Source organism: Indicator indicator, chromosome 4 (assembly GCF_027791375.1).
Source record: "Indicator indicator isolate 239-I01 chromosome 4, UM_Iind_1.1, whole genome shotgun sequence".
Classification (NCBI taxonomy): domain Eukaryota; kingdom Metazoa; phylum Chordata; class Aves; order Piciformes; family Indicatoridae; genus Indicator; species Indicator indicator.
The window spans coordinates 28,278,422-28,303,550 of record NC_072013.1 but is presented as its reverse complement, the minus strand read 5'-3'; the positions used below and the strand labels follow the sequence as shown (position 1 = coordinate 28,303,550).

The window sequence follows — 25,129 nt, the reverse complement described above, 5'->3', positions numbered from 1 at the left end:
GTTACAGAAAAGTAACAAAAAGAGGGCTTTTATTTTAATGCTTAAATAAAATAGAAAGTAATTTAGTTTGGGACAGGTCCATGCTAAAGCAGGAGCTACAGGCCATTTAATAAGAGAAGTCAAGCTCAGCAAGAGCACCAGGTCTTTGGAGTCCTCTTTGGAAATCACATGAACATGGGACATGGCAGTGCTAGGCACCACCACCTGCAATGATGCCCAACATGAGACTGCCCTGGAAAATTCTCCTAATGCGAGGGAACATCCAGGTCACCTGCATAGAAAACAGGCAGAGAAGCATAAAATCTAGAGAACAGACACATCCATATGCTGAGGAACCAAAAAGAGGTCATTTGGAAGGCTTTCTCAGGCACCTGCATAAAACAGCTGAACTTTATAGATGCTCTTCTCTTTTTAACTAAAGCATTGGTTAAAATGCTTTGAAGCAAGCAGAACTGGAGGAATGTAAAGACATTTCCTACTGTTTAAGTTGCACATATAGGAAGATTTAGTCTGAAAAGGGAAAGTGGAAGCAAAGCATAATGCATGTGACTTTGTTTCAAGAAGACAAGGTATCCAGGATGCTCTCTTCAATGTCATGAAAGGTTTTTGTGAGTATGCAGTGAAATGGAGCAATTAGGCACAATTAGCTCTTCCCTGAGGTAAGCTATTATCTTATCTCTCTGCCACAGCATGCAAGGGAAACCTCCAGCCTCAGCCCAGCCAGGTGTTCCATGTCAGCACCGAAGTTCAGCCATGGGGGAGCATGGCCTTAGCTACTACTGCACTCCAGGGAGCTGAACCAGGGGGAAAGCTCTCCAGCCTCACAGGACCTGCACCCTATACTGTGCACTAAAAACCAAACTGAAGAAAACTTCTCCATTGCTCTTAGCAATCTTGACGTGGCCACTGACTCAGTCAATTAGAAGCATTCTACTCTGGGTAGAGGAATTAGCTTTTCTGGAGCAAGTTTTATCTGACAGGTGATGACTGGCTATCTACCTTGGGAAGATGGCCTGTGCCAATGGAGGAGGCTGCTCATCTCCACTGACAGCAGCAGGAATTTCAACCACCAGTCAAGGATAGATGTCTACACTCCACAAGCCCAGTGTGAGACCACACAACAGCACAGGTTTCATTTGGTATGTGCTATAACATTGTTAAGACAGAAGTGATACTACCCACATACATGGCAAGACAGAAAATGCAACTGGCACGACTCAGAGTTAAGGCAAAATGAAGAAAATCTTCTCTGGTTCTGGCAACCTCCTGTAAATGCAATCTTACATTGTTACAAAATTCTGTGGTTTTCTAATTAATCCCTGGGTTATGTGCCAAATTTAGTACTCTCACCAGAACTCATATGTGCTGCTTTACACACCACAAAGGCATCTCAACACTGCTGGGAGAATCCACTCATGGCAATTAGGGTCTGAGTTCTCACTTGTGGAAACATGGGGGTATTTCCTGAGGGATGTGGGGGATGCCTCATTCAGGATTTCCTTTCACTTAACCCAGTCAGTTTCTCTTTAGGGAAAGAATCCTCAAAACTGCATATATTTTGTAAAGAAGGAGTCAGACTAGAGACAGCAGGGAACGACCACTATTATTGACAATATGAAAAAAAGAGCTCTCTTCTTGAGCTATGGCAACCAAAATACCCATTTCTTCTCCAAACCTTGCCTCCAAATTTACCCAGTTGTGAAAATGAAAGTTTATTTTAGTCTACTATACACTTTCAATATGTTTATCTCTCCCAAAACCACACACAAGTATATACATACTGTTCTTCTTGTAGAGGAGAATTTCAAAGCAATTTGACTCATAGTTGTCGAAAGTTTGTCTGACTTTTTCAATGGTCTTCTTGTCTGTCAGTTCACCATACATAAAACTGAAAAAGAAAAAAAGGTTTCTCTTTTTTCTACACAATTAACAACTTTGTTACAGTCACCTTAAATCACATAAGCATTGGAAATAACTATCGTCATTTACAAAGTTTAATTATGATTTAACCCACCTGGATGCATTCCTGTGTGATCTATTCTAGGTGATACTGTTCTGGCGTGGGGGTTGGACTAGATGAGGTCCCTCCCAACCCCTAACATTCTGTGACTCTGTGATTTACACTTCATCTAAGTATTTAGAGTCTCACAAGAAAATCTATAATAGTAAGTAACCATGACCACCTTTTTTACTGTAAATGACAGCAAATTAATCTACTGTGAAGTTCCATGGAGTGCTTTTTTGAGCCTATCGTTAAAGAAAAAAGAAAAAGAAAAAAAAAAAGACTATAAAGTCATTATTGCCACAGCTGCAGGTCATGAGAATATTGCTGTCAAAACAGAGAAAACTGAACAAAACCTCTAAAGCCTTCCAAATTCTGTTCAATCCTCTTGAAAAGGCTTCTGCAGGAAGAATAAAAGCTATTCCAGGTAAAGGCTGTTGGCTCAACTGATGGCTACAAATCTAATCTTGTGAAGATGTTTCCAGAACAAGATAATTGGAATCCTTTTACTAAATGCCGGTTACAACAGGAGGGAGGATTTAAGCAATCAGAAGTGATGAGTGTAATTCTCTAAAAATGCAGCACAGAAAGCGATTGTATGAGGTGTCTCAGTGTAGTTATACCTACTACCAAACACAACCAAATTCACCCTAATTTTCCTTACTGTGTACTGCATTTCTTTAATATTTCAGTGAAAACACAGAAAACATTTAAATGCTTTTGGAGACTCATCCCTCTCCAGACTGAGAATACAAAAATGTGATTTTAATTCTGCTATTCCTTGTTACTTCACCATCTCATCTTTGCATTCTTGTCCAGCTCAGACTTTCAGCTGGTATAAGCAAATCCAGCTCCCTGACATTACTTTTGAAGGCTTTTGTAAGGAAACAGCCAGGCTATTACTGTCATTCAGCTCTGTATTAAAAACAAGCAAAGATTGCTCAGTGCAAATCCCAATTACAGAACTGAAGTAAAATGGAACATGGGATAAAAGCTTTCAGACACTTGAATGAATATACCTTTAATTGATCCTTTTTTTTTTTTTCTATTTTCTTTGATCACAAAGAGTTGGAGCTTCAGCTGAAACCTATGACAGACAACCCTGAGAAAGAAAAGCCATCAGTGCCTCTGCGGTTTCAATACAGCTCCTCTTTTATTGATCAACAGACCTCCAAAGGTTCAATAAACATTTATTTTATGTCTACTGTTCTGTAAGAAACAATAAAACAGCATAGTGGTTAGTGACTCGGCAAGCATTAAAATACTCAATGAAGGCCAGACTATGAATCTTTTCTTTACACAGCCAACCAAGGGAGGTAATGGGCTCTGCCCAGCCTGGGTGATGGAGGCAGAATTGGGGTATCCATGACCACGCCATCTGTGTGTCACTACAGACATACCCTGGTAACACAAGGAGAGCCATTGATTAATGACAAGTCATAGCTGCTACCTTTGGAACAGCACTGTAATGGAGATGCCACTACACCAACTGACAATAGGACATGCTTTCAGCAGGGCACAGAGCTTCACTACGGTACTGCTTATCATTAATATACATGGCTATCTTTAGGAAATGCAAAACACAGCCTACGGCTCATTTTCACATGACCTGCCTTTATTTCCCAAGTTCGGCTGATAATTTTTATACATTTATACATGAGATGACAACAAAGAGTGTTTTATTTGTTGTTTTGGTTTTTATTTTTATTCTATGCCTTTTTTAATGCACTGATGAGGTAAAGTAGATCGCCCTCCTGACTGCAAGACAAAATAGGAGCTGATACTTTTCATACAGCCTGTTGTGCAATTGATTTTTTTTTGTATTCTTGAGATTTAAGACAATGTTTCTCTGAGTCCTGAAGGAAAAAGTAACAAGAATTTGTTAGAATGATCGACTTTACATGGACTACAATACAGATAGTCATCATAAATTAGCATTAAAATGACAAATAACACTCAGCATTCTGAGTGGTGGACAGTACCAGTTAGCACTGCTGAATACAATCAATCTCTTTTATGTTTTGAATTAAAGGCTGCTTATTATTGCAGTAAACCTGTAATGCTCAAATCTCACATTACTTTCACATATAAAGAGACATTTTAAAGGCTTTTGGAATAGTAAAATATTTTTTCTGAAGGCGATTTTTAACAGCTCCAAAGAAACCTCAAAGCCACTCACTGTAAAAGTTATGTAAGATCTTTGCTTATCACAGGTTTAATTTAATTTAGTCTGCCCTATTTTGTACGCACGGAGGGACTCCTACTTCTTCAGTCAATCACTCTGTCTTTTTCTGCCTCATGTGTTTTGCTATTTAGTGCTTGTCGAGTGCCTTCAGTGCAAACAGTACAAGACATAAATATCAAAACCACCCTGCTACTGAGAATCTTACTACCTAGAAAATAGACTTATCAAAGAGAAATAAGACTTACTGAAACACTCAGAGAAAGGCACAACCTTAGATGATTTCTCCATCACTAAACCAGAGCATTTGTCATTTAAGATGCCTAAGGCTCCTATCTCCCTTTGAAAGCATCACCAGGAACAGTAAAGACCCATCTTTCCATCCTTGGTCAGCATCCAGAGCAGTGGCACCAGAACAGCTCCTGGTCTGCAGTGCAATCCAGGGCTGTATTTAACAGTGGTTTGTGAGGAATTATCTGGGATAGAGGACAGGTGAAGCTTTCATGGGTTGACTTGAATCTGCTGATGATATTCAACACCATGAAGCTCTCATGCCAGCTTCAAAATGAAAGTTCTGCCTGGAGCAAACTTTCATGGGGTTTAAGTTCAGACTGTAACATGAGAGGCTCCCTGTTCTGGTTGCTGCTTTTGGTTTTGGGGGGGGTTGGTCTTTTCTGCTGGTGGGGGCTGCAGGTTGAGGGGTGGGGAAGGTCACTGGCTTCTGCTGCTTCCTCTGCACTGTACTGTGCTTTTCTTCAAACAGGCTAAGGTAATTGTGCATCTTATCATCTCATTAAACCCTATCTCAACTCAGAGTTTTTTTGTGTTACTTCCCCTCCCATCTGTGTGATGAGAAAGGCGAACTTGTGAGCTGTGTTAACCTAATACAGAAGCCCAGAAGGCATATGATCCCACATACAATTTATAGCTCTGTGTATCCAAAATTGTTGGATGCAAATGCATTAATTACAATAGACAAACACAGAATCATAGAATGTTTTGGGTTGGAAGGGACCTCCAAGGGTCATCTAGTCCAATCTCCTTGCACTAAGCAGAGACATCTTCAAATAGATCAGGTTGCTCAGAGCCCCATCCAACCTGACCTTGAATGCTTCTGAGGGATGGGGGATCCACCACCTCTCTGGGCAACCTGGTACCAGTGTTTCACTATCCTTATCATAAAAAATTTCTTCCTTCTACCCAGCCTAAAACTCCTCTCTTTTAGTTTTAAACTATCACCCCTTGTCCTGTCACAACAGGCACTGCTAAAAAGATTGTCCTCATCTTTCTTATAGGCCCTTTTTTAAACACTGAAAAACTGCAATAAGGTCTCCCCAGAGCCTTCTCTTATCCAGGCTGAACAATCCCAATTCCCTCAGCCATCCTTCAAAGAGAGGTGTTCTAGCCCTCATAGGAGAGGTGTTCCATCTACCCAGGAGGAGCAGCAAATACAGATACACATCAATAGCTTCAAAACTTTGCAAGTTAAAGAGCAGACCCCATTTCTAAAGAGAAAAAGTGCAGCTCCCTGGTTCCCACTGACACACTCAGCATTTTTTCTTTGCACAGCTTTGTCAGTGCAAAGAAGGCCTTCTCACATACACAAAAATCAGGTCACAGATGTGATGTCTCAGGATCAAATCTAACTTTTTTTCAAGTCCAGCACACTGTACCCACCATGCAAAACCCCATTTCTTTGAATACTGTGGGAATTTTGCCATTAGCTTCACTGGAGCCTCTAGCTCCACTAGCAGACTCTTTTTAATCCCACTTCTAGTGGCAGTAAATCAAAACCAGGGATAGCAGAGATTCTGACTGGGGCACTGGAAGTGTCCAGGTGGAATTGTTACCTATAAACACCCATATCAGCAAAGAGATGAAATTCCCTCCCATGTAGCTGGAAGGCAGCATACAAACAAGGACCTAGAAGCAGGTTTCTTCTTGAAAACAAAACCAGCAACCAGCCGTTCCCAGCCTGGCACGAGGCTTTTAGGTGCAAGAAAGAGTAAGTGATGTAAAGGGAAGGCAAAGAAAAGGAGAAGAGGAGACTGAAGCAAGACATTATTGCTTTCACCTGAAAGGAAGTTGTAATGAGGGGGGTGTTGGTCTTCCCTCCCTAGTATCAAGTGATAGGACAAGAGGAAATGGCCTTAAATTGTGCCAGGTGAGGTTTAGTTAGGATATTAGGAAAAAATGCTTTACTGAAAGGGTGGTCAGGCATTGCAATAGGCTGCCCAGGGAGGTGGTAGAGTCGCCATGCCTGGAGGTGTCCAAAAATGTGTACACATAGCACTTCAGTCAACAGTCAGACTAGATGATGTTAGAGATCTTTTCCAATTAAAACAATTCTATGACTCTATGATTCTATAAAATGACAAATGTAAAATGCCAGATTACATCTTCAAACCAGGTACTGCTCTTCCAAAGAGCTTGATGAGAACATGGAGCTTAGCTGACAAGCAACAATACTAGAAAACACTGATATTACTTCACAGAATCTCAGAATTATTTAGGTTGGCAAAGAGCTTTATGATCATCAAATCCAACCATGCCTCACACTCCTTACACCACTGTCTTGTGCCTCAGCACCCTTCCCTCACTCCTAGCTTTACATTTCTATGCTGTGACACTTCTTTTACTTGGTGGACTAATGGAGCAGCAAGGCAGCAGCATCTCCCCACTGGGATGGAGGACAACTGAATTTCTTGCAACATTAAACTGGATTTTAATGTTTTATAATTGTTAATTCTTTCAACGTATTCATGAAGACATACATTGTCGTGTCTGTGGGCAACTGGGCATGAAACAAGTGGTTTGCCTGCATGCTGGTTGATCTATCTGTGCACCTCCAGGCAGGGGTTTTTACATTGTTAATTGAAGGTTAGAGGTGTCAGCTGCAGATGTCCTGTTCCTTCTGGACTGTCAGTCCTTCTCATTGGGCACAGCAATGACTCACCAGCACACAAGCTCTTCCACCTAAGAATCCTGCACATTTTAAAACTCATTTATACCAGCTATTCTATATGTCAGCCCCACCTACACAATCATCTTTGGGTGCCATGTGCACCCAGAAAGAACACACACTGATTCCCATCACACAACGTTCATGAAGCCTGACCCCTGTATACACTGTGCCTTTGATAGAGTGCCCATGAAACTAAGGAGACTGGTACTTGTATTGACGTATTTCTATGTGATTTTTCTGCCAGTGAGCACATTGCTGCTGAGGAAAAAGATGAGAGAAATGCAAAACTAAAGGGATTACCAGGTTGTCACAGGACTAACTCATTTCCTGAGCTGAAGTGACTTCAATTCTTCCACTCCTCCCTTTGATTAGGAAAGACCACCTGAGACTGAATATATGATGTAAGCCTCAATGTAAAATACAAGGTTGGGACAGACAGAAAGAAGATATAGTGAATACTCACTGGACCACCCAGGAGAAAAGCATGGGTGAAAGATGATTTGAAGGCACTGTATCTTATAAGCAGGGGCAAAATGACCAATTACAAAATGTGTATATTGTCCTTTACCACACTTATGATCAGTAACAATATTAACTAGAACCAGGGGCTAGATTTATCTTGCTTGAAGATGTGTATTTTGTTTTGGTTGGATATTTGGCACTAAAAAGCTGTAAAAATAGGCCCAGAACCTGCAATAAACTTTGGCACCAAAGTACTCTTACCGCAGAGCACCTGCCCTAGAACAGTAAAGCAAACATTATATATAAAGCAATTTTTATGTAACATAACCTGGGCATAAAATAGCAAATCTGGACTAAGAATCTAACTCAGAAAATAATATAAATAATAGTCCCAGATACCAGAAAAAACTCCAATGAGTAATCAGATACTGGAACAGACTGCGCAGGTCAGTGTTGGAGTCACCATCCCTGGAGGTGTTCAAAAAACATGTTAGACATGGCAATCTGGGACATGGTATAGTGGGAATGGTGCTGTTGGGCTGACAGTTTGACTTGATTTTAGAACTCTTTGCCAACCTTAATGATCCTGTGCCATCCTACTGAATAAGCCTAAGCAGGCACCATTGGCCTTCAAGACTGTTTTCCATTCCATAAAGCTTCACAGCTCTTGATTAGAGAGCATCTCCAAAGACATTGCTCCAGCAGGCTGCATGCTGCATGTCAGACCATGCTGGAAACCTCTCCAGCTCTCCTTTAATCTGCAAAGACTGGGATGTCTCCTATGAAGCATGCTACATATATGACTCCACAGGCTAAAACCCAGACACAAAAGAAGTACTAGCCATGCAGAGAGGCCTCTCCAAATGACAGCTATAAAGAATGATGATAAAAGAAGAAAATAAATAAATAAATCTCTGCTACATGTTCCATTTCCACAGTAATTCCTCCCTGAATTTGCATCTATTTATTCATTTTTATGATCTACTTGAAGATGGTCAAAATGAGATCCTTACAAATGGTAACTACAGGCCATCACATTCACAAAAAGCACTCACATGGAATAAACCTTTTGGTCTTCTCAGTATCTGAGGCACAGGGGAATTATTATCAGTAAGGTATTGCTAAACTTCCACTTCCCCAGCATTTTTGTACAATCTCTTTCTGTATTTTTCATGATTTTAACATGCACTGACTAAAAATTGGTGTTTCACAGAAGGCATATGCAGTTCAATATAGAGGACAGCAGAGAGCAAAGGGGAAAGCATGTATGTGTATCTGGGATGGCTGCAATAAGGCTGCTTCTTTCAGCCTCGCTCAGCATATCAACTCTGTTGCTGCTGTGTGAACAAGAACTTCAGATTACCAGCATGAGCCCATCTCTTCTCCATTGACCAATAGAGGACACCTGCCTGCACAGAGCAGCCCTGAACCACCAAGGCTTTCTCCCTTTCCTAGCAGATGAAAGCAGCAACCACACTTCAGCCTGTGCTGCTTTTCAGAGTATGTGATGACTGACATCAGAGGACAGGTTCACTGACTACCCTGCTTCTGCCAGCTGGAACATCAGTCAGTGATCAGTGTCTGGTAGCACCCATTTCCCAAAAATCACTGCAGTAGATATGCAGCACCCCCCTCCCAGTGCCCTGGCATTGGTCACTCCAAGAACACATAAAGGGAAAACCTGCACAGGCTCGTATCTCAGCCGCTCATTGTTGCCTTGTTTACTTTGCTCACGTGTACACACACACACACACACACACATACATTAGGGATTTAGTCTTTACCCAGAGCACCTCCTTTTAAAGGATGCAGCAGACACACTGCAGATACATGGGTAACCATAAATCATAGCTGCCTACTCCTGAAAGACCAGCAACAAAAGGAAAGAGCCATAAAGCTGCAATGCTCAGAGTAAATATAACATCAGCTTTATCACTCTCCTAGGAGTAAAGATGCAGTTTGCACATTGCTATGTTCTCTGTGTGTGAGTGTGTGTAATAATGGGGACCAACATGGGCTATAGAATAACATGGGATGATAATTGGAGAATTAACAAAAATTTAGTAAAAAAACTCCTTTAAAATATATTATCTAAAACACCACTTTCTTTATTGAGTCATTAACAAGAGCACATTCATACTGATATTAATCAGGATAAATTTCAAATATGAGAGAAGAATAAGGTCTAAATCCTCATATTATTTACCCCTTCTTTTGGGAGCACCTGTAGTTCACCCTCATTCACTGCAAATTTTTTTTAAAAGCCTTTCCAGCAAACAATTTTTATTCCTGCAATGCCCACTGCATTTATGCAGTTACCAGAAGATAACGGGAATTTCCAGGCTAGGTTGGTCTGGATTGCTTTCAAAACAGATTTTGGTGAAACACAACAAATTTGTAGATGTTCTAAATTATTTTTTTAAATATCATTAAGCTCTAGCTTTCTCTTATTTAGGATCAAGTCTTACAGGATCCTAAAGACTACTTCAGATTTAGCAAAGGACTTAACACTTAGTTATTGCTAAGTGCTTTACCATGTCCTGGGTAAGTTACTGGTTTCATTCATTTAAAGCCTGTTTCAGTTCTGCAAAGCAAAGTTTCTTTTTTGCAAAGCCCAACTGTTCTTCCCAGCAGATTATGATTTTAAAAGTACATGAAGTAGCAACAAACAGACAATCGGGGTACCTGCAAGTGCTACTCTTCTGCATGACGTCAGCTCGATGGTATCCAGAGAGTTTACAAAACCCGTCATTACTATAAACTACAGGCCAGTCCACAATCTGGGCATTTCCCAACAGAAAACTGGATTCTGTAAAGAGAAAGAAGAGAGGAGAAAAGGCTGTTGTCAGTGGCAAAGTACATTTAAACCCCCTCTGTTACACAGCCAATACAGACTTTCAGCATGAAATTTCAGAGGGAACCAAAAGCAAAATGAGCATAAGAAAAGAAATTGTGATGAAAAAAACCTAACTTCTAGTAACATAACTAGCTTCTTACACCCCAAAAATAGTGAGATAAGCACCAAAGATTTAATGATCTAGAAAACACTCATTCATTCACAATATCTAGGCAATGTATCATGTTTGGATTTCATTTTATATGTATCTTGAAGTCAGCCTTAATTTAACTTCGAAACTTTAGTTTTAAATGCTGAACAGTATGTATGCTCAACATTGATAACAACTCTCTCGCTTAAGATGAGTAAATATTTCCTCCTGGCAGGTCATGGTCTGTTTTGCAGGACACAGCCAGCATCCCTGGGATCACAGGATGTTAGGGGTTGGAAAGGACCTCTGGAGATCTTCAAGTCCACCCCCACTGCCAGAGCAGGACCATATAATCCAGCACAGGTCACACAGAACGCATCCAGATGGGTCTTGAAAATCTCCAGAGAAGGAGACTCCACAACATCATCAGGAAGCCTGTTCCAGTGTTCTGTGACCCTTACAGTAAAGAAATTTTTCCTCAAGTTGAGGTGGAACTTCCTGTGCTGTAGCTTACATCCATTGCCCCTTGGCTTATCACAGGGCGCAAGTGAGAAGCAAGTGTCCCTTCCTTCTTGACACCCAGCCCTCATGTATTTATATATATTTATCAGATCCCCTCTGAGTCTTCTCCTCTCTAGACTAAAAAGCCCCAGGTCTCTCAGCCCTTCCTCATAGGGCACATGCTCCTGTCTCTTGCTCATCCTTGTAGCCCTCCGTTGGACTCTCTCAAGCAGATCCCTGTCCCTCCTGAGCTGGGGTGCCCAGAACTGGATGCAATATTCTAGGTGGGGCCTCAACAGGGCAGAGTAGAGGGGGAGGAGAACCTTCCTCGATCTGCTGAACACACTCTTCTCGGTGCATCCCAGGATACCATTGGCCTTCTTGGCCACAAGGGCACATTGCTGTCCCAGGTTCTTCTCCACGGGGATGCTCTCCAGCAGATCACTTCCTAGCCTGTACTGGTGCAGTTTATTATTCCTTCCCAGGTACAGGACTCTGAACTTATCCTTGTTGAATCTCATTAGGTTCCTCATTAGGGATGAGGGACTGAGAGTGCCAGGGACTGCTGGGAAAGGGAAAGACATCCCCACCACATCTCATGGTACGTAACGAGACACGTTGTACCACCTGGGAGGGCAGGTATTAGGTGACCCACCTGGAAATTCAGCAAGGTCAAGGAATGATGAGTGCCAAAGGGACTTATACATTGAAATAACACAGAACAGGTATTTAATTTCAGTGACAGTCTATCAAAAATGTAATTTCTGGGTTTCCTAGAATCATTTCAGTTGGAAAAGACCTCCAAGATCATCAGATCCAACCACTGACCAAACACCACCATGGCCATTAAAACATGTCCTGAAATGCCATGTTTGGCTCATCATAGTAGCATTCATCCATTGCTGTAAATACAAAATATGGGCAGGGAGTATTTCTGGGAGGCTAAACTCAGGTTTAAATGTTGCTTCACTCATCTGTTCTTTCAGTCAGTGCACAGACTGGCACCAACATATTACAAGTTAGTCCTAAAGTAGTTTTACTCACTAGTTTGGAAAGATCCTTCCATCCTTACTTTTAGCAAGGTATTTCCAAAGAAGGAAGCACCCATTTTGTTGAACACATTTTATGTTCATCAACACCACAAACATTCCTAATTTTGTTTCAGAAAGAATACTCTCACTTAGCAGAGATTCTCAAATTGTCATCTGTGATGATCTTTGGAGTTTTCATAATTTTTACTGTTAGTTTTCAATTTCATTTTGACTGCAGTTATGGAACTAACTCGTTCCACTTGATAGCTAAAAAGCTATTAAAATGTAACTATTAACAATTGCTGCTGTATAGGAATTGTAGGAAATGTTCCTTTTGGCAGAGCTTGGAGGGGAAAAAATAATAATTTTTTACAAATTCTCCTCATGATAGCCAAGGAATGGTTATGCCAATTACTTACAGACACATGGTGCACACATTCATTTTCAGATAAAAGTGGCACTGGGTTTGTATGAGCTACACACTGTACATTATGGAAACATTATTCCATTGAACAAGGAAAGTGTACTGAAAAAATTAACATTTCTTTGAAGTTTTTGGTTTGGTTTGGTTTGGTTTTTTTTCTAAACATGAATCTGTAAAAAAAAAAACCAACCTGGGGATTGTTGGATTTTATATGGAAAATAAAACACATTTTAAAATAAAATTAAAAATTAAAAGCCAAGCAATGTGACCAAAATTTTGATACTGTGAAATCTAACACTCTTAAGATCAAAGAATTTATTTTAATCTATCAGATATTGGTAAGCCTAAATGTCAACTTTAAATATTTGTTTTCCTACCCACAAGATGTCCTCACTACAAGCTACAGGAGACATGGAGTAAAGCCTGAGCATTACATAAAATCTCCCTGACCTTTCTGCCCCAAGGACTCAGGCCAGTGCAGATACTCACACAGGAGATAACCTAACCCCCTGGAAACCAAAGGGTTCACACATGAAGCACATCCCATTGCATTGCTGTCCCCCCAAGACCTTGTATCTTCTCCGATTTGGAAAAGTATAGACACCACCAGCACCCTGAACCTGCTGGGGTCCCTCCACAGTGGACACCCTGCCACCACTGCTCCCCAGCAGTGGAGAGGATGGGAACATAAGCAATTCTTAACTTCCCATCCCACATGGAAACAATCAATATCACAAGCACTCTGGTTAGATTTGGAAAGAGCTTTCTTCACAGGATTACCTTTCACTACAGTTTTTCTCACATATCTAGATACAATGAGTACAACCTGGGCAGTGAGAAACAGCAATACCAAACTCAGTTATTGATGTTTTGCACATTTGGATACTCCCCAGCCAACCACAGCCCAAAAATCATAAAACCCTGTTTCAAAGAGTCTCTGTCCAGCAGCCATAAGCTTGATTGTGTATTCCCACCACATTACTCTTTCAGGACACAGAGTACACAGCAGAAGATGTGTGTTGCAGACAGTGGCTGACAGAGCATTTAATGGTTGTCTTCTATGGACTTTACACTTTTTTACATCTGCAGGCCTCAAAATATTTGACATGGCACTCACTAAACTGATCAAACCCACCAGAAACTTGGGAGGAAATAAAACATAAAGCTAAGCTACTGATAATTTTAAAAAAAAAAAAATCCTATAAAACTTGAAAAAAATAGACACCAAAAGTATCTTGCTAGATATTACTATTTGTAAGGTTAGATCAGGTCTGTACTACAAACATGACCAGACAGAATATGTTTTCTTTTATCCCCATAAACTTTCCTTTACTTAATTGACTTCTTTTTAGCTCTCAAGCAAATAAGGATTATTCATCCATGGTCAGTATGTGAATGTGTATATGTATGTCTTGTTCCAGCTGAAGAAAAAATCTTGAATCAATGTTTGCATCTTGTTAGAGACAAATTACTCTAACTGGAAGCACAAAGTCATAAAAATCCATGTTTCATTAATGCCACTGCTCAGTGAGCAGCTTGGTAGAATTTAAGGTCAGTGTCTGACCCTTGGGTTTTCTTGTGTACTTAGGTCTCTGCATCCATAGAACTCCATACCCAGCCTATGTTTTATCAAGAGTCATGTTATTTTCTCCAACCAAGACACATGCTAATTCTTCCCTATTTCCACAATTTCTGCACATCAAAACTCCAGGCAGATTTAACTTTACGCTGGCCAGCTCATATCCAGCTGTAAACATCCAAACTGCATACTGGATGACAGGGCATTTTGAGAGAAAAAAAAATTGCCATAATTTCTTACAATTTCAGAGTGCAAAGGGACACAGAGTTGATTTTTGCTTTGAGTTGTCTGCTGTGACTTCTTGTATATTCTCTGTCTGTTTTAGAATCTTGTATATTCTCTAACTGTCTGTTTTGAAATCTAATCTTGGTCAGCATCAGAGACTCCTTAGTAGAGAACACAACCTCAGGGTTTCTAGGAGTTTTGTGTAGTTGAAGAGACTATTGCCTATCACATCATCACCACTAACCACCCACAAAATTCCCCTCTACAGTTCTCTCCCCTGAGGCTGCGTCCTAACAGCCAGTCCTGCACTAAATTCATCCGCATGCCGTGACTTGTATTTCTACAACTCAGTTTCATGGTTTCCTTGCTAAGAAAGGTCAGTCATGGTTGTGTCTTAGGTTAAGATTTTCATCAGTATGACTGTTGCAAATTCCACACTGTTCAATTCCCAGATGGCTGATTGAAACTGGTTGTAAGAGAAAAGGGTTAGAAAAACCTCGTTTCTCCTCCATCTCCAGTTGCCATAGGGTAGTCTAACACCAAAGATGAGTCTGTTCCCTTCCAACAGAACTGGATGCACATTCTTCCTGGCCTTCTTTGCCAGCAGCTCCAAAGTAAGGACCCTTAGCCAAGGGCACCTCAATGTCCCCCTATTCCATGCAGTGGTGACTCTGCGGTGAATTCCTGTAGTAACCAAGCAGATCAGGTATAGCAAAAGACAAGTTTGCTACAAACCTGTTTACAGGCTACTAACTGACTTGCTCCTTCCTGCAATACATCCATACTCACTGCACACAACAGGGAGGAAAGGCACTCAGACCACAGCATTTTAACATGACACCAACCCAGGAAAGTGTCCCATCAAATCCTAGGTTCACACATGGTCCTTCCCTTCCCTCCACACTGGTTATTTCATACCAAAGGACTTTCACACAATTAGTCTTTGCTAAAGCATGAGTCCTGATATGCTACACACCTAGGACTGCTCTCCCAGGGAGATGTCTTCAGCAAGACAGACCCAGTCTCAGACTCCCGTCATGGAAGAGACAAGCTCTTCTTGCCTGCTCTCGTCTCCAGCAAGTAAGACTGGTGTTTTGCATGTTCTTCAGAAGAAAAATAAAATAAACCAACAAAAGGTCTGCAAATTGCAGGATGATGAGCATAGCAAGGACACCAGCACTGGAACCTCCACAGTTGTCTTCCTCTTGGATTCAATAGAGAAGAGCTACATTGTGTAAGCTTTTTATATATATATATATATACAAAATGCATTATACCAGAAGTATTCTCAAGGATAAGTATTTCTTTCTTCTACTAATAACGGAGCAACACCTATTTCAGCTACTACAGCTACACCAGAACACCTGAATTTACTCAGATTTTAAGTATACCACAATTTCACTGAAAGATCAGTGTCACAACGGGGACTGCCAAGGATAGCCAGAGTTACTGATGGCAATGCACAAATACAGCTTGTGTTCTGCAGTGAGACACTGAGCAGTATCTGTGCTCTGGCCCCAAAAGGAAAGTCTTCTCTCAACATGTGCAGCAGCAACCAATCTCACAAGTATTTTACTATGGAGGCTGGGAAATTCTCTCATGGTCTGTTAGACATTGGCCATTGTTCAAAGCAGGGCAGTAAATCTGACAGACCAGTGGTCTGATCCAGCATATGAAGCCATAGGCAACCATGATCCAGATTACCGTGTGCTGATATCTCATACTCTGAAAACATCAATATGCAGCTAACTTCAAAAGTTGCATGATTTGCCTGAAAGGTCTGGTAATGCATTCATCCTTGCTTGGATTCCTCTGATGCACGAAAATGCTTTTCCACCTCCCATTTCCTTAGAGATAAAAGTCAATTTCTATTATTTCTAAGCTTGTCTGAATGTCATTGCCTCCAACAATCATTTTCTCTACCCTTCCCTCTTTCTGATACACTGTAGAAAGCCCAAATCAGAAATCACAGGTCGTGTAGCTCTTCAACTAGACATGTCTGTGAGAGCAGTGAAGTAGGACTCAGCCAGCAGACTTGCCTGTCTCAAGAGTTCCTGCATTCCTAGCAGGAAGTCAGCAAGCTTTTTATTAGCTAATATGACTGTCCTAGTTAGAAAGTTTAATACTGATGGCAAGGAATTGGGATATTAGAGGCAGTTAGCAAAATTTCAGGTTGGAAAACACAGTTGAGGGAAACAATTGTTAAAGGCATTGTATTTGCTGTTGCTGCATTTCTATTTGGTAAAAAAGCTCTTTTGTGTAGAGACAGCCTTTGCTGTAGAGCTGCAAGCCTTTAATCCTGCTCTGCCTTGCAGCAGCTACTACTCAACACAGCCCTAAGCCTTGTTTTGTATTTTAAAAAATTAATTAAAAATTTTAAAAAAGGGGGAGGGGGGAAGAAAAGACCACAGTGTAAAAGCAATTTATTTTTTTAACCTACAAAATGCCCAAAGCACTGTAAAATTCATGTTATGTAATCACAGAAGAGCAAGAACAGCTAAATCATTCCAGGAGATATGCTTAGCCGAGTGAGAAACGTTGTTTCTAATCATCTTTTCTCAAGAATTCTTGGGTACCACTTGTAACCAAAATTGTTTAAATTGCCATTTCAGAATTCCATCTCATCCCAACAAAAAGTCACAATTGAAACAATGTTTTGAAAAAAAAAAAATGAAGCAGCAGCATGACACAAGTAATAATAATTAATATAATAATAAAAAGAAGCAGTGTTTCCATTCAGGAATAAATTCCTAACTCAAGCAACTTTACGCAGTGCTGTTCTTCAGAATTACCACTCATCCACTGCACAGGCTTGACAGGCTCTGTGAAACATCTGGAATTTGTCTTTTCTGCTAATGTTATCTTATAGAAGCTCCAAAACACTGCTGTCAGCTGACTCTCCATATAACCAAACAGAGTCAGCATATAGCTGCAGTCTTGTTTAGACCATCTTGGAAAAGTCATGAAGCTTCTCTGAGTGTGTGTTGGGGAAGGGATTTCTAAAAAAAACTTCTTATTTTTTATTTTCTTTTAGCTCTCCTGAGCAATTCTTGGCCCTGGCAATACGTATTTCTACTGGTGTTGTTTACAGTGACTCAAAGCACATACTCTAGACATACTGCATCCCCACAGAATATCCCTTTCGGAGGGCACTGCCCTCTGAAATCAGCCTCAATGGATACCAAAATCCCTCCAGCCCTGGGGTCAGCTGCCGACAAACTTCTGTGCCTGAAGCAGCAACTTCCACCAGCACTTTGCACTCCTTACTGAAAAAAAAAAACACATTGCTGTTTTCTAACAAGGCTGTTATTTCCCTGGTGTCTTTAAAGCATGCAAAACATCAGTGTCATCCAATTTATCCAGCACATTAAGTGTTGCTTGCCTGAAAAAAAAAAAAAACCTCTCAAAGGACTAAATCTTTACGTCACCTTTCTGTACCAGTGTTGTTTTTACTTAATACTCATATCATGAAAATGCAAAGAGGACTAAAAGCCAGAGCAATATGCCACCATATCAACCAGCCTAAAATGATCCATTTCCTGCCCCAAATAAGTGCTCCCCAAATAAATTAAAAGATAAATAATCCAGCACTGGCTGAAATATTACATCCACATGTTAGTCACTTAGCTGGGAACACAGCAGCTTGCAGCAGTTTTGCAAGCAAGCTCAAGAAGAAAAAATAGAGTCTGTTTGTAATTTACCTCCTCAAAAACAAACAAACAAAAAAGTAACTTTCATCATTCTCAATGTGAAGGAGCACAAAGAGGTGGGTCCCCCGTCTTCATTGTGGCACAATGTCAGTGACCCCAGGAAGAGTTTTGAGCCAATAAGGACAATGGAGTATCTCTGCGAGTTGCAGCAAAATGACATTTCTGATCACAGTTTCTCCCTCACACTTTCATTTATCCTACAGTCAAACTAATCCTCACCTATCCTACTTACCACTAAATGCCACCACTGAATCTGCTCACTATTAAAATTATGCAGAACACAACACAGATGTTGTGAGACTGAATTTAAACTGGAGCACGTTGTAGATCTTACTCAAGGCACACAGAGACCCATGAGGAGCAACCAAAAATCAGATTTCTAGCTTTATACAGATGAGTGATTGCTTCTGGTGCCTGTACACAAGAAAACTGGGGTAACAGCAGTTGTTTAGACACAAGGACTCTTCCTGAAAACCCTCAGCCTGAAGCTAGTCCTGACTGTAGCTTCACAGAACCTGACTGGATCTCAACAAACCTGCTGTGGCAGAGAGTCCTTTGCTTCTCCCATGTTCCACTCTGTGCAAGTGGCCGAAGCAAAGCTGTCAACGAGAAAGATCACATCGAGGTGCTGCTTCAGGTGAGTCTCCCAGAAGCCAGCAGTGGGACTTCCTCCCTCTGGCATGTGTGGGTGCAGGATCGAGCCCTGGCTATCTGGGTTACCCAGGGATTGGCACTTAAAATGGCCTGTCACTGACTGTGTTGATTAAACAGGTTTGGGGAAAGCAGTTCATTAGAGTGCTAACTCCCAAATCTTCTTTTCTTACTTGATTTTATCAAACCAGAAAAATCCTATTCCCTATGCTTTCCCGGAGAATAACTTAAAATCCTGGTTAACCACTGAACAGAACCCTGTTAAAATGGCCAATTAAATGTATTTCCACAGCTCAGTTAACTTCCTGACATTATTCTTTGTCTGTATACTCCTTCCAACAGCAATAAAAAAAAAAACTTAGATGCCTACTTAAAAAAAAAATAAAAATCAATAATTTAATTTTTCTTTCTCAGATTTCAGTATTAACCTGCGAACCAACAGCTCTCGCAGTGACCTCTTGTGGTAAGCGCTCGGCAGCACTCCAGCCTCCGCCAGAGCAGAAGGACTCTCCTACCACCCCATCCCACTCCCCAGCAACACCGAAATAACAAGAAATATTAGAAAGAGGAGATACACAATTTGCAAAGCAGCTGATCAGACCTCAGGGAAATCCAGCTATTCCTTTAACTAACATTAGCTTGGTTCCTAAATTAATGCAATGATACAGAGCTGCTGTAACCAGGGTTATTTAAAAACAAAAACAACACACGTATGAAAAAAATACAGACCATGTAAAATTCTCCCACTTTCAGCAGCAGCCAGATATGCTTCATCTTTCTGCATTCAGCAAGCCAAAATGAAAAGTAAGGAAAGCAGGCTGCTTGCAATTGAAAACTCCTCACAAATGTCATTTAGTAATGCTTCTTAGGGTAAAGATCCACTTTGCATCGATTTATGTATCAGCAGGCCCCCTGCAGTCATAGAAATTGCAAAATGAACCCTGTGCCTTCAAATGCCAAAGAAAACTCTAATGACATAAGCTCTTTGGTCATCCCTTCAGTAACTTCTCCACAGCGAACTGAACTGGAAGATGGAAAGTCTCTCCCCCTGGTTTACTGTCTTTATTTGGGGAACTGCTGATGTCCACATTTACATGGAAGGATTCTCAATGATAGGCATCCTGCAAACTTGATGCTGCTTGCTTTAAAGAACTTTCTCTCCACAAGGTGTAAATTTGGATCACATGAAAATGTAGCTTGTTTTAATTTAGGGGAGAGAAGCCTATGTATATTGTGTCCTATGAGAAAAACAATGTTTTGTCCCTCTGCCTGTAAGACATCAGGTACACCGCACGGGCCAGTAAGGACAGGAGAGACAATGGACATTTATTTTATGTATACTATCGATGTAACAAACATGAAAAAGGTGTCAGTGCTACAGATATGACACTCATTTCCCTTCCCTTAACTGCCTAGAGAACATGGTCACCTGTAAATGGGGCTGATCCTTTCCTCCATCAAAGTCACAGGGACCCAGCAGAGTGTAAAGTTCTGTCTAAAGGAGATGTTTTGTAGGAAAGTGGCACAAAGCTGAAAAAGGCCAGGAGTTACATGCCAGCTTCATTAAAGCTCATGGTAAAATTCCCATGTAAGCCACTTGTAGTCAAGATTACAGCCCAAGTGTCAAAACACATTTGCGAAAGACCTGAAAGATGCATTGTCCTGAGGAAGCTTCTAAGAGTTTCTGCAGCAGAAACAATAACAAATAATGATGATTCTTATCATGTAGATGAGACTATATATAGTCTTTCACTAAATTAAGTCACTCTTCCAGACTGTTATCACTCATTGTATACTGCGACAAAGTCCCCAAGTAAACCTTTCCCCAAATTCATCCATCCTCTACCATAAAGGAAAATATGCCATTAACACAAGTTGACAGCTTTTTCTGCTAGAATATGTGAAGGATCAAGATGGACAGCAGACAGGCAAGACAGACATGTTTCTCTGCCCTTGTGTTCATGGCTCAACTTGCCAGGTTGCTCTGCAGGTGAGTCAGGTCCATGAAGCCTAGCCCTGCTCTAGAAACTGCCCAATTCTGCACCCACTACACCTCTGCAATCCTGAGCTGAGGTCAGTATCAGCAGCACCTCTGAATGCACTGAAAAAGTAACTGATAACATTAGTAATAACAGGCAGAGACTGCTCAGAACATCTTAGGAGAGAACATTGCCCTAAGGAAAGTCCTTATTAAAAGTCCAAAATACTAATGGCAGTAAAAGGCACTCATCTTAATGTCATTTAATCCACAAAACACTTATTTCAGCTCAGCAGAACACCTGGTATTCTTAAGATCCAGGGCACAGTCACTGCTGCAGCAAGATCTTATCAGTCTTTGTGTGCCTCAGATAAGACCTTTATTTTCAATGTGCTTCAAAAGAAGGTAAAGAAAAAAAGGTGGCAGAGTGCAGTGATATTACCCTGAAGATAGGTCTGTGTGTCCCTTTTTACCAAATGCAGCGCTTGGTCTAAAACCAGACACCGCTTCTCCCTCCAGACTTTGTCTCTCCTGGAGAGGAGCTCAGATGTGGTGTGGGCAGAGAACCAGCAAAACATCATAGAGGTTACAGTCCACCACCAAAAGCCCTGGGAAGCATCTGCAACCTGCTGCTGTCCGAAAGCAAAGTATGTTGCTGCTCTAAACACTTCAAAAGCTCCAAGGTGTATAGTGACCTCCAAAAAAAAAAAATAAGTTCTGCAGACAAAGAGACACTGTGGGACCCATAGCTTTAGCAATTGCTTTGTCCTTCCTAGTCACATTGGCTGAGAGAGGAATATTCAGCAGGGCAGCCCAGGAAAACCACCCCCTATACATGGAGGACAGAAGAGCTGTGACCACCCCATTCCTTTCTGCTCAGCTTTTAGATGCTTTGCTCGATTTACGCACCATGAGCACTTCTTCCACAATTATAACCTGATTTGTACTCAAAGCTGGGGTGAAAAAGGAAGATTCACAACATTCCTAAATAGGAAATGCATAAATAATGCTGAAAATTAAATATATGATTGCTTTTAACACCAGGATGGCCATCACACTAAGTCTGCACACCATCTTCCCATTACGTCAGTTCTGACTTTCTACATTTTAAAATTGCTGCAATTTTGCCTTTAAATTTTGTTATTCAGATCTCTCTCTGGCAACTTAGAGCAATTTGTCTCTACCTAGATTTCATTTCAAAACTATTGCTTCCATTTCACCTGAAGAAGAGCCTCTCTGCAGAAATATGTGTCTAATTTTTCCAGCTGTACCTATTGCCTAATAGAAGATATCTACAAACCTCTTCTGGTTGTTAAGAAAAGATTCATAGTCAAGAAGTGCAATGGGATTGCTAAGTGTGCAAAATATGGAGAGTGTGTTTTAACCAAGATAGGTGATAGGAGGGCTTTTTTTTGAGGCTATGTTTTTAAAAACAATCATCAGTCTTTCCTTCATCCCATTCGTCAACTTGCCAATAAAAAAACTGCATGGTAACTGGTGATTTAAAAAAAAAAAAAATCACAAGACCCAGCACACTGTCAGCAGACCAAGTACTTGCCTTCTACTGAGGACTGGGAAGAGATACTCAAACCAGATTTGCTCAGTTGGATTCCATTATGTTTGGATTAAACAGTGCAGAATCCAATGAAAATTACTATTTTTATGAAGGATAAATAAGGTCATATCCTCAATGACAAAACCAAACCAAACCAAACAAACAATAAAAAACTATATCATGTTTTAGGGCACCATTTACGTGGCTTAAAAACAAATTTCAAATCCACTTTTCATTTTGTGGTCCAATGGGGTAGATTTGCCTCTACAGCATCATGCAGAGAAAAAGTAGAATGAATGACCATTTCAGCACAATTTATGCTCCAAAATTAGACCAAGTTAAAAACTGGAAGGGGATATGTGCTTTTAAAGTCTAATGTTCGAAAGCCTTCTGAGTTTTCCAGTTTTTTACATCTCAAAGTTTTCCTGAGCTTTCACCAGGGAGGACATCTGATTTAATTAGAACATGATATAAAAGCATGGCGACCCCAAATCATTTGCCCAGCTCTGCCACTGAATTGCCACATGACCTTGGGAAGACAACAGTGATGCCCCAAGCCCCAATTTACACCACAACTGGAAGTACGAATTGGGAATGCCTCTGCAAGTCCTCTTCCACAAGGAGCTATGAAGTGTAATTAAATTTCACCCATCGCTTTGAAATTGTCAGAGGAAACACGCTATATAAACCCCTACTAATTAAGCTTCCATTCAATATTCTGTTAAATAAATAGACTATTGCTGGAAACTAGCTCATAGTGAGCATGCGGCTATGGAGCTTTACAGGGAGTCAGCTGCCAACCACAGAACTGACACTGGCAACGCGAGAGGGACGAAGCCCTCCAGAAGACAGCTTATGGCTTAACACAAGGCTGGCGTTTTAGCACACAACATTTTAAAACAAATTCCAAGTCCTCATTCCCCTCCTGCTACTGTGGCAGTCAGTGAATCACTAATTCACTACCTGCCACCAAAACCAACTTGAAGCCAGCACACCAAAACACATTAGTACAAATATGAGGTAAATCTGGAATCATGCAATAGAAAGGTGAAAGTGAACACTTCTCAGCACCATTTCACATCGTTTCAGTGTCTTGATTGGTAATACATGTGGCAGATTTCCTCAGTACCCTGTTTTGCCCACCATTACCATTCACATCCCCAGATGTCTGCTGGCACAGCAGTGCTTTGGTATGGCTGGGTCACTCTAAACTTAGGCTGTCCAAGAATGTATCTTCCAGCAGATGCAAAGTCAGTGTTTCTTACTGGACTTCATTTGTGCCAACCCTCCTGTGTTTCAGTAGTTACATGCCAGTGCAAAGACTACACAGGAAGGAATGTAACTAGCACAAGACTTGCCTAAAGCAGCATCTTCACTGACACAGAGACAGTGCTCTGCAACAATATAACTTCAATGGAGCTGTACAGATAGAGAGCTGTGCTCTTCACCAGTGCTGTGCACTGGATGGAAGGGTAAAATCAGCTCTAAAAAGAAAAACTAATTTGACAGCCATGCAGTCCTGAAACACTCCAGTCCAGAAGTCACCTAACCAGAGGAGCAGTAGATGAGCGACTGCTGACAGTTCTTTGCACATCCGCCCAGCCGCTGGATCACCACCATCCAAATCACAGTTACTCTCTCACCCTCTTGCCCGGTACCTTTGTCACAGACTTCAAAGTGTCACAGAATTGCAAAGACTTTGAGCCCCTGAATGAAAACGTTTGCAAGTCCAATTATTAGAGAACTAAAGACCAAGAAGAAGGGAAAGAATGACCCAACGGGTGGAGAGGGTATTAGAAATGCAAACGATGTCTACTTATTTTCCGAAGTGGCTCACACAAATTAAAAAAAGAAAAAGAAAAAGAAAAGCTACAAATTCCTAGCAAAGCAAACGATGTAAGAAGTGAAAGGGGACAGAAGAAGGACCGCGGAGAGCCGGCTCCCGCGGAGACCGGTGGAGCACAGCAGATCCCGTTCCTTGAAGGCACCGCTTTGGCACAGCCACAGCAGCGTTGCAACCGGTGCGGCGGGTCCGCGCCCCGAGGAGCCGCCGCGGGGCTGGAGGGAGGGATGGACGGAGAGCGGGATGGGTGGATGGAATGGATGGACAGAGGGGATCTCTCACCGCTGGAGCGCCGGACAATGTTCTCCAGGAAGGTGTTCTGAGGTGCCACCAGCCCTCTCTTGCCCCCCGGCATCCTGCAGCGCCGGGCTCGGGGGCCGGGGGTGCGCGGCAGCGGCGACAGCGACGACGGCGGCGGCGGCGAGGGGGGGCCGGCGGCGGCTGGTGCGCCCGGTGCCCGTGAGTCGCGCAGGGGCGGCCGCGGCCGCTCATGGTAGTGGCGCCCCCGCGGCGGCTGCAGCGCGGACTGGGGCCGCACCGCGCACCGAGCCGCCGAATGCCGCCGCCCGCCCCCCCTGCGCCTGCGCGCCCGCCCCGCCGCCGAGCCGGGCCGCCCCGGGACCGGGGGGATGTAGGGAGGCGGAGCGGAGCCCCGCGGAGATGGCCTCGCGTGGCATGGCTATTACCGTGCCCCGCTGAGCGTCGTACCCTGGCTGCCCTGAGTCGGGCTCTCCGGGAAACCACCTCGAAGTTTTGCCATGAGTGAAACAAACTAAAAACCCCCAAGCCCCTGCATGTTCATCTGCACAGTGCTTGTTCAGACAGCATCCCCATGCTCTCAGAGGCTGGTTTTTCACAGAATCACAGAAGGGTAGGGGCTGGAAAGGACCTCTAAAGATCATCTAGTCAACCCATCCGCGAGATCAGGATCACCTAGTGTAAATCACCCAGGAGCATGTCCGGGCGGGCTTTGAATGTCTCCAGAGATGGGAGATTCCACAGCTCTCTGGGCAGGCTGGTCCAGTGCTCTGCCA

General features: G+C 42.0%; 1 protein-coding gene across 1 annotated transcript in view; it reads right to left on the bottom strand.

Moving 5' to 3' along the window:
* Positions 1 to 24,450, bottom strand: part of KCNH5 (potassium voltage-gated channel subfamily H member 5) — a 154,723-nt gene extending 130,273 nt beyond the window's left edge. Inside the window, exons 1-3 of the mRNA XM_054400289.1 lie at positions 24,378 to 24,450; positions 10,297 to 10,420; positions 1,782 to 1,888 (exon numbers count right to left, since the gene is read on the bottom strand). Of these exons, the coding sequence (XP_054256264.1) occupies positions 1,782 to 1,888; positions 10,297 to 10,420; positions 24,378 to 24,450 (304 nt within the window). The remainder of the gene's footprint in view (positions 1 to 1,781; positions 1,889 to 10,296; positions 10,421 to 24,377) is intronic.
* Positions 24,451 to 25,129: the final 679 nt, after the last annotated feature.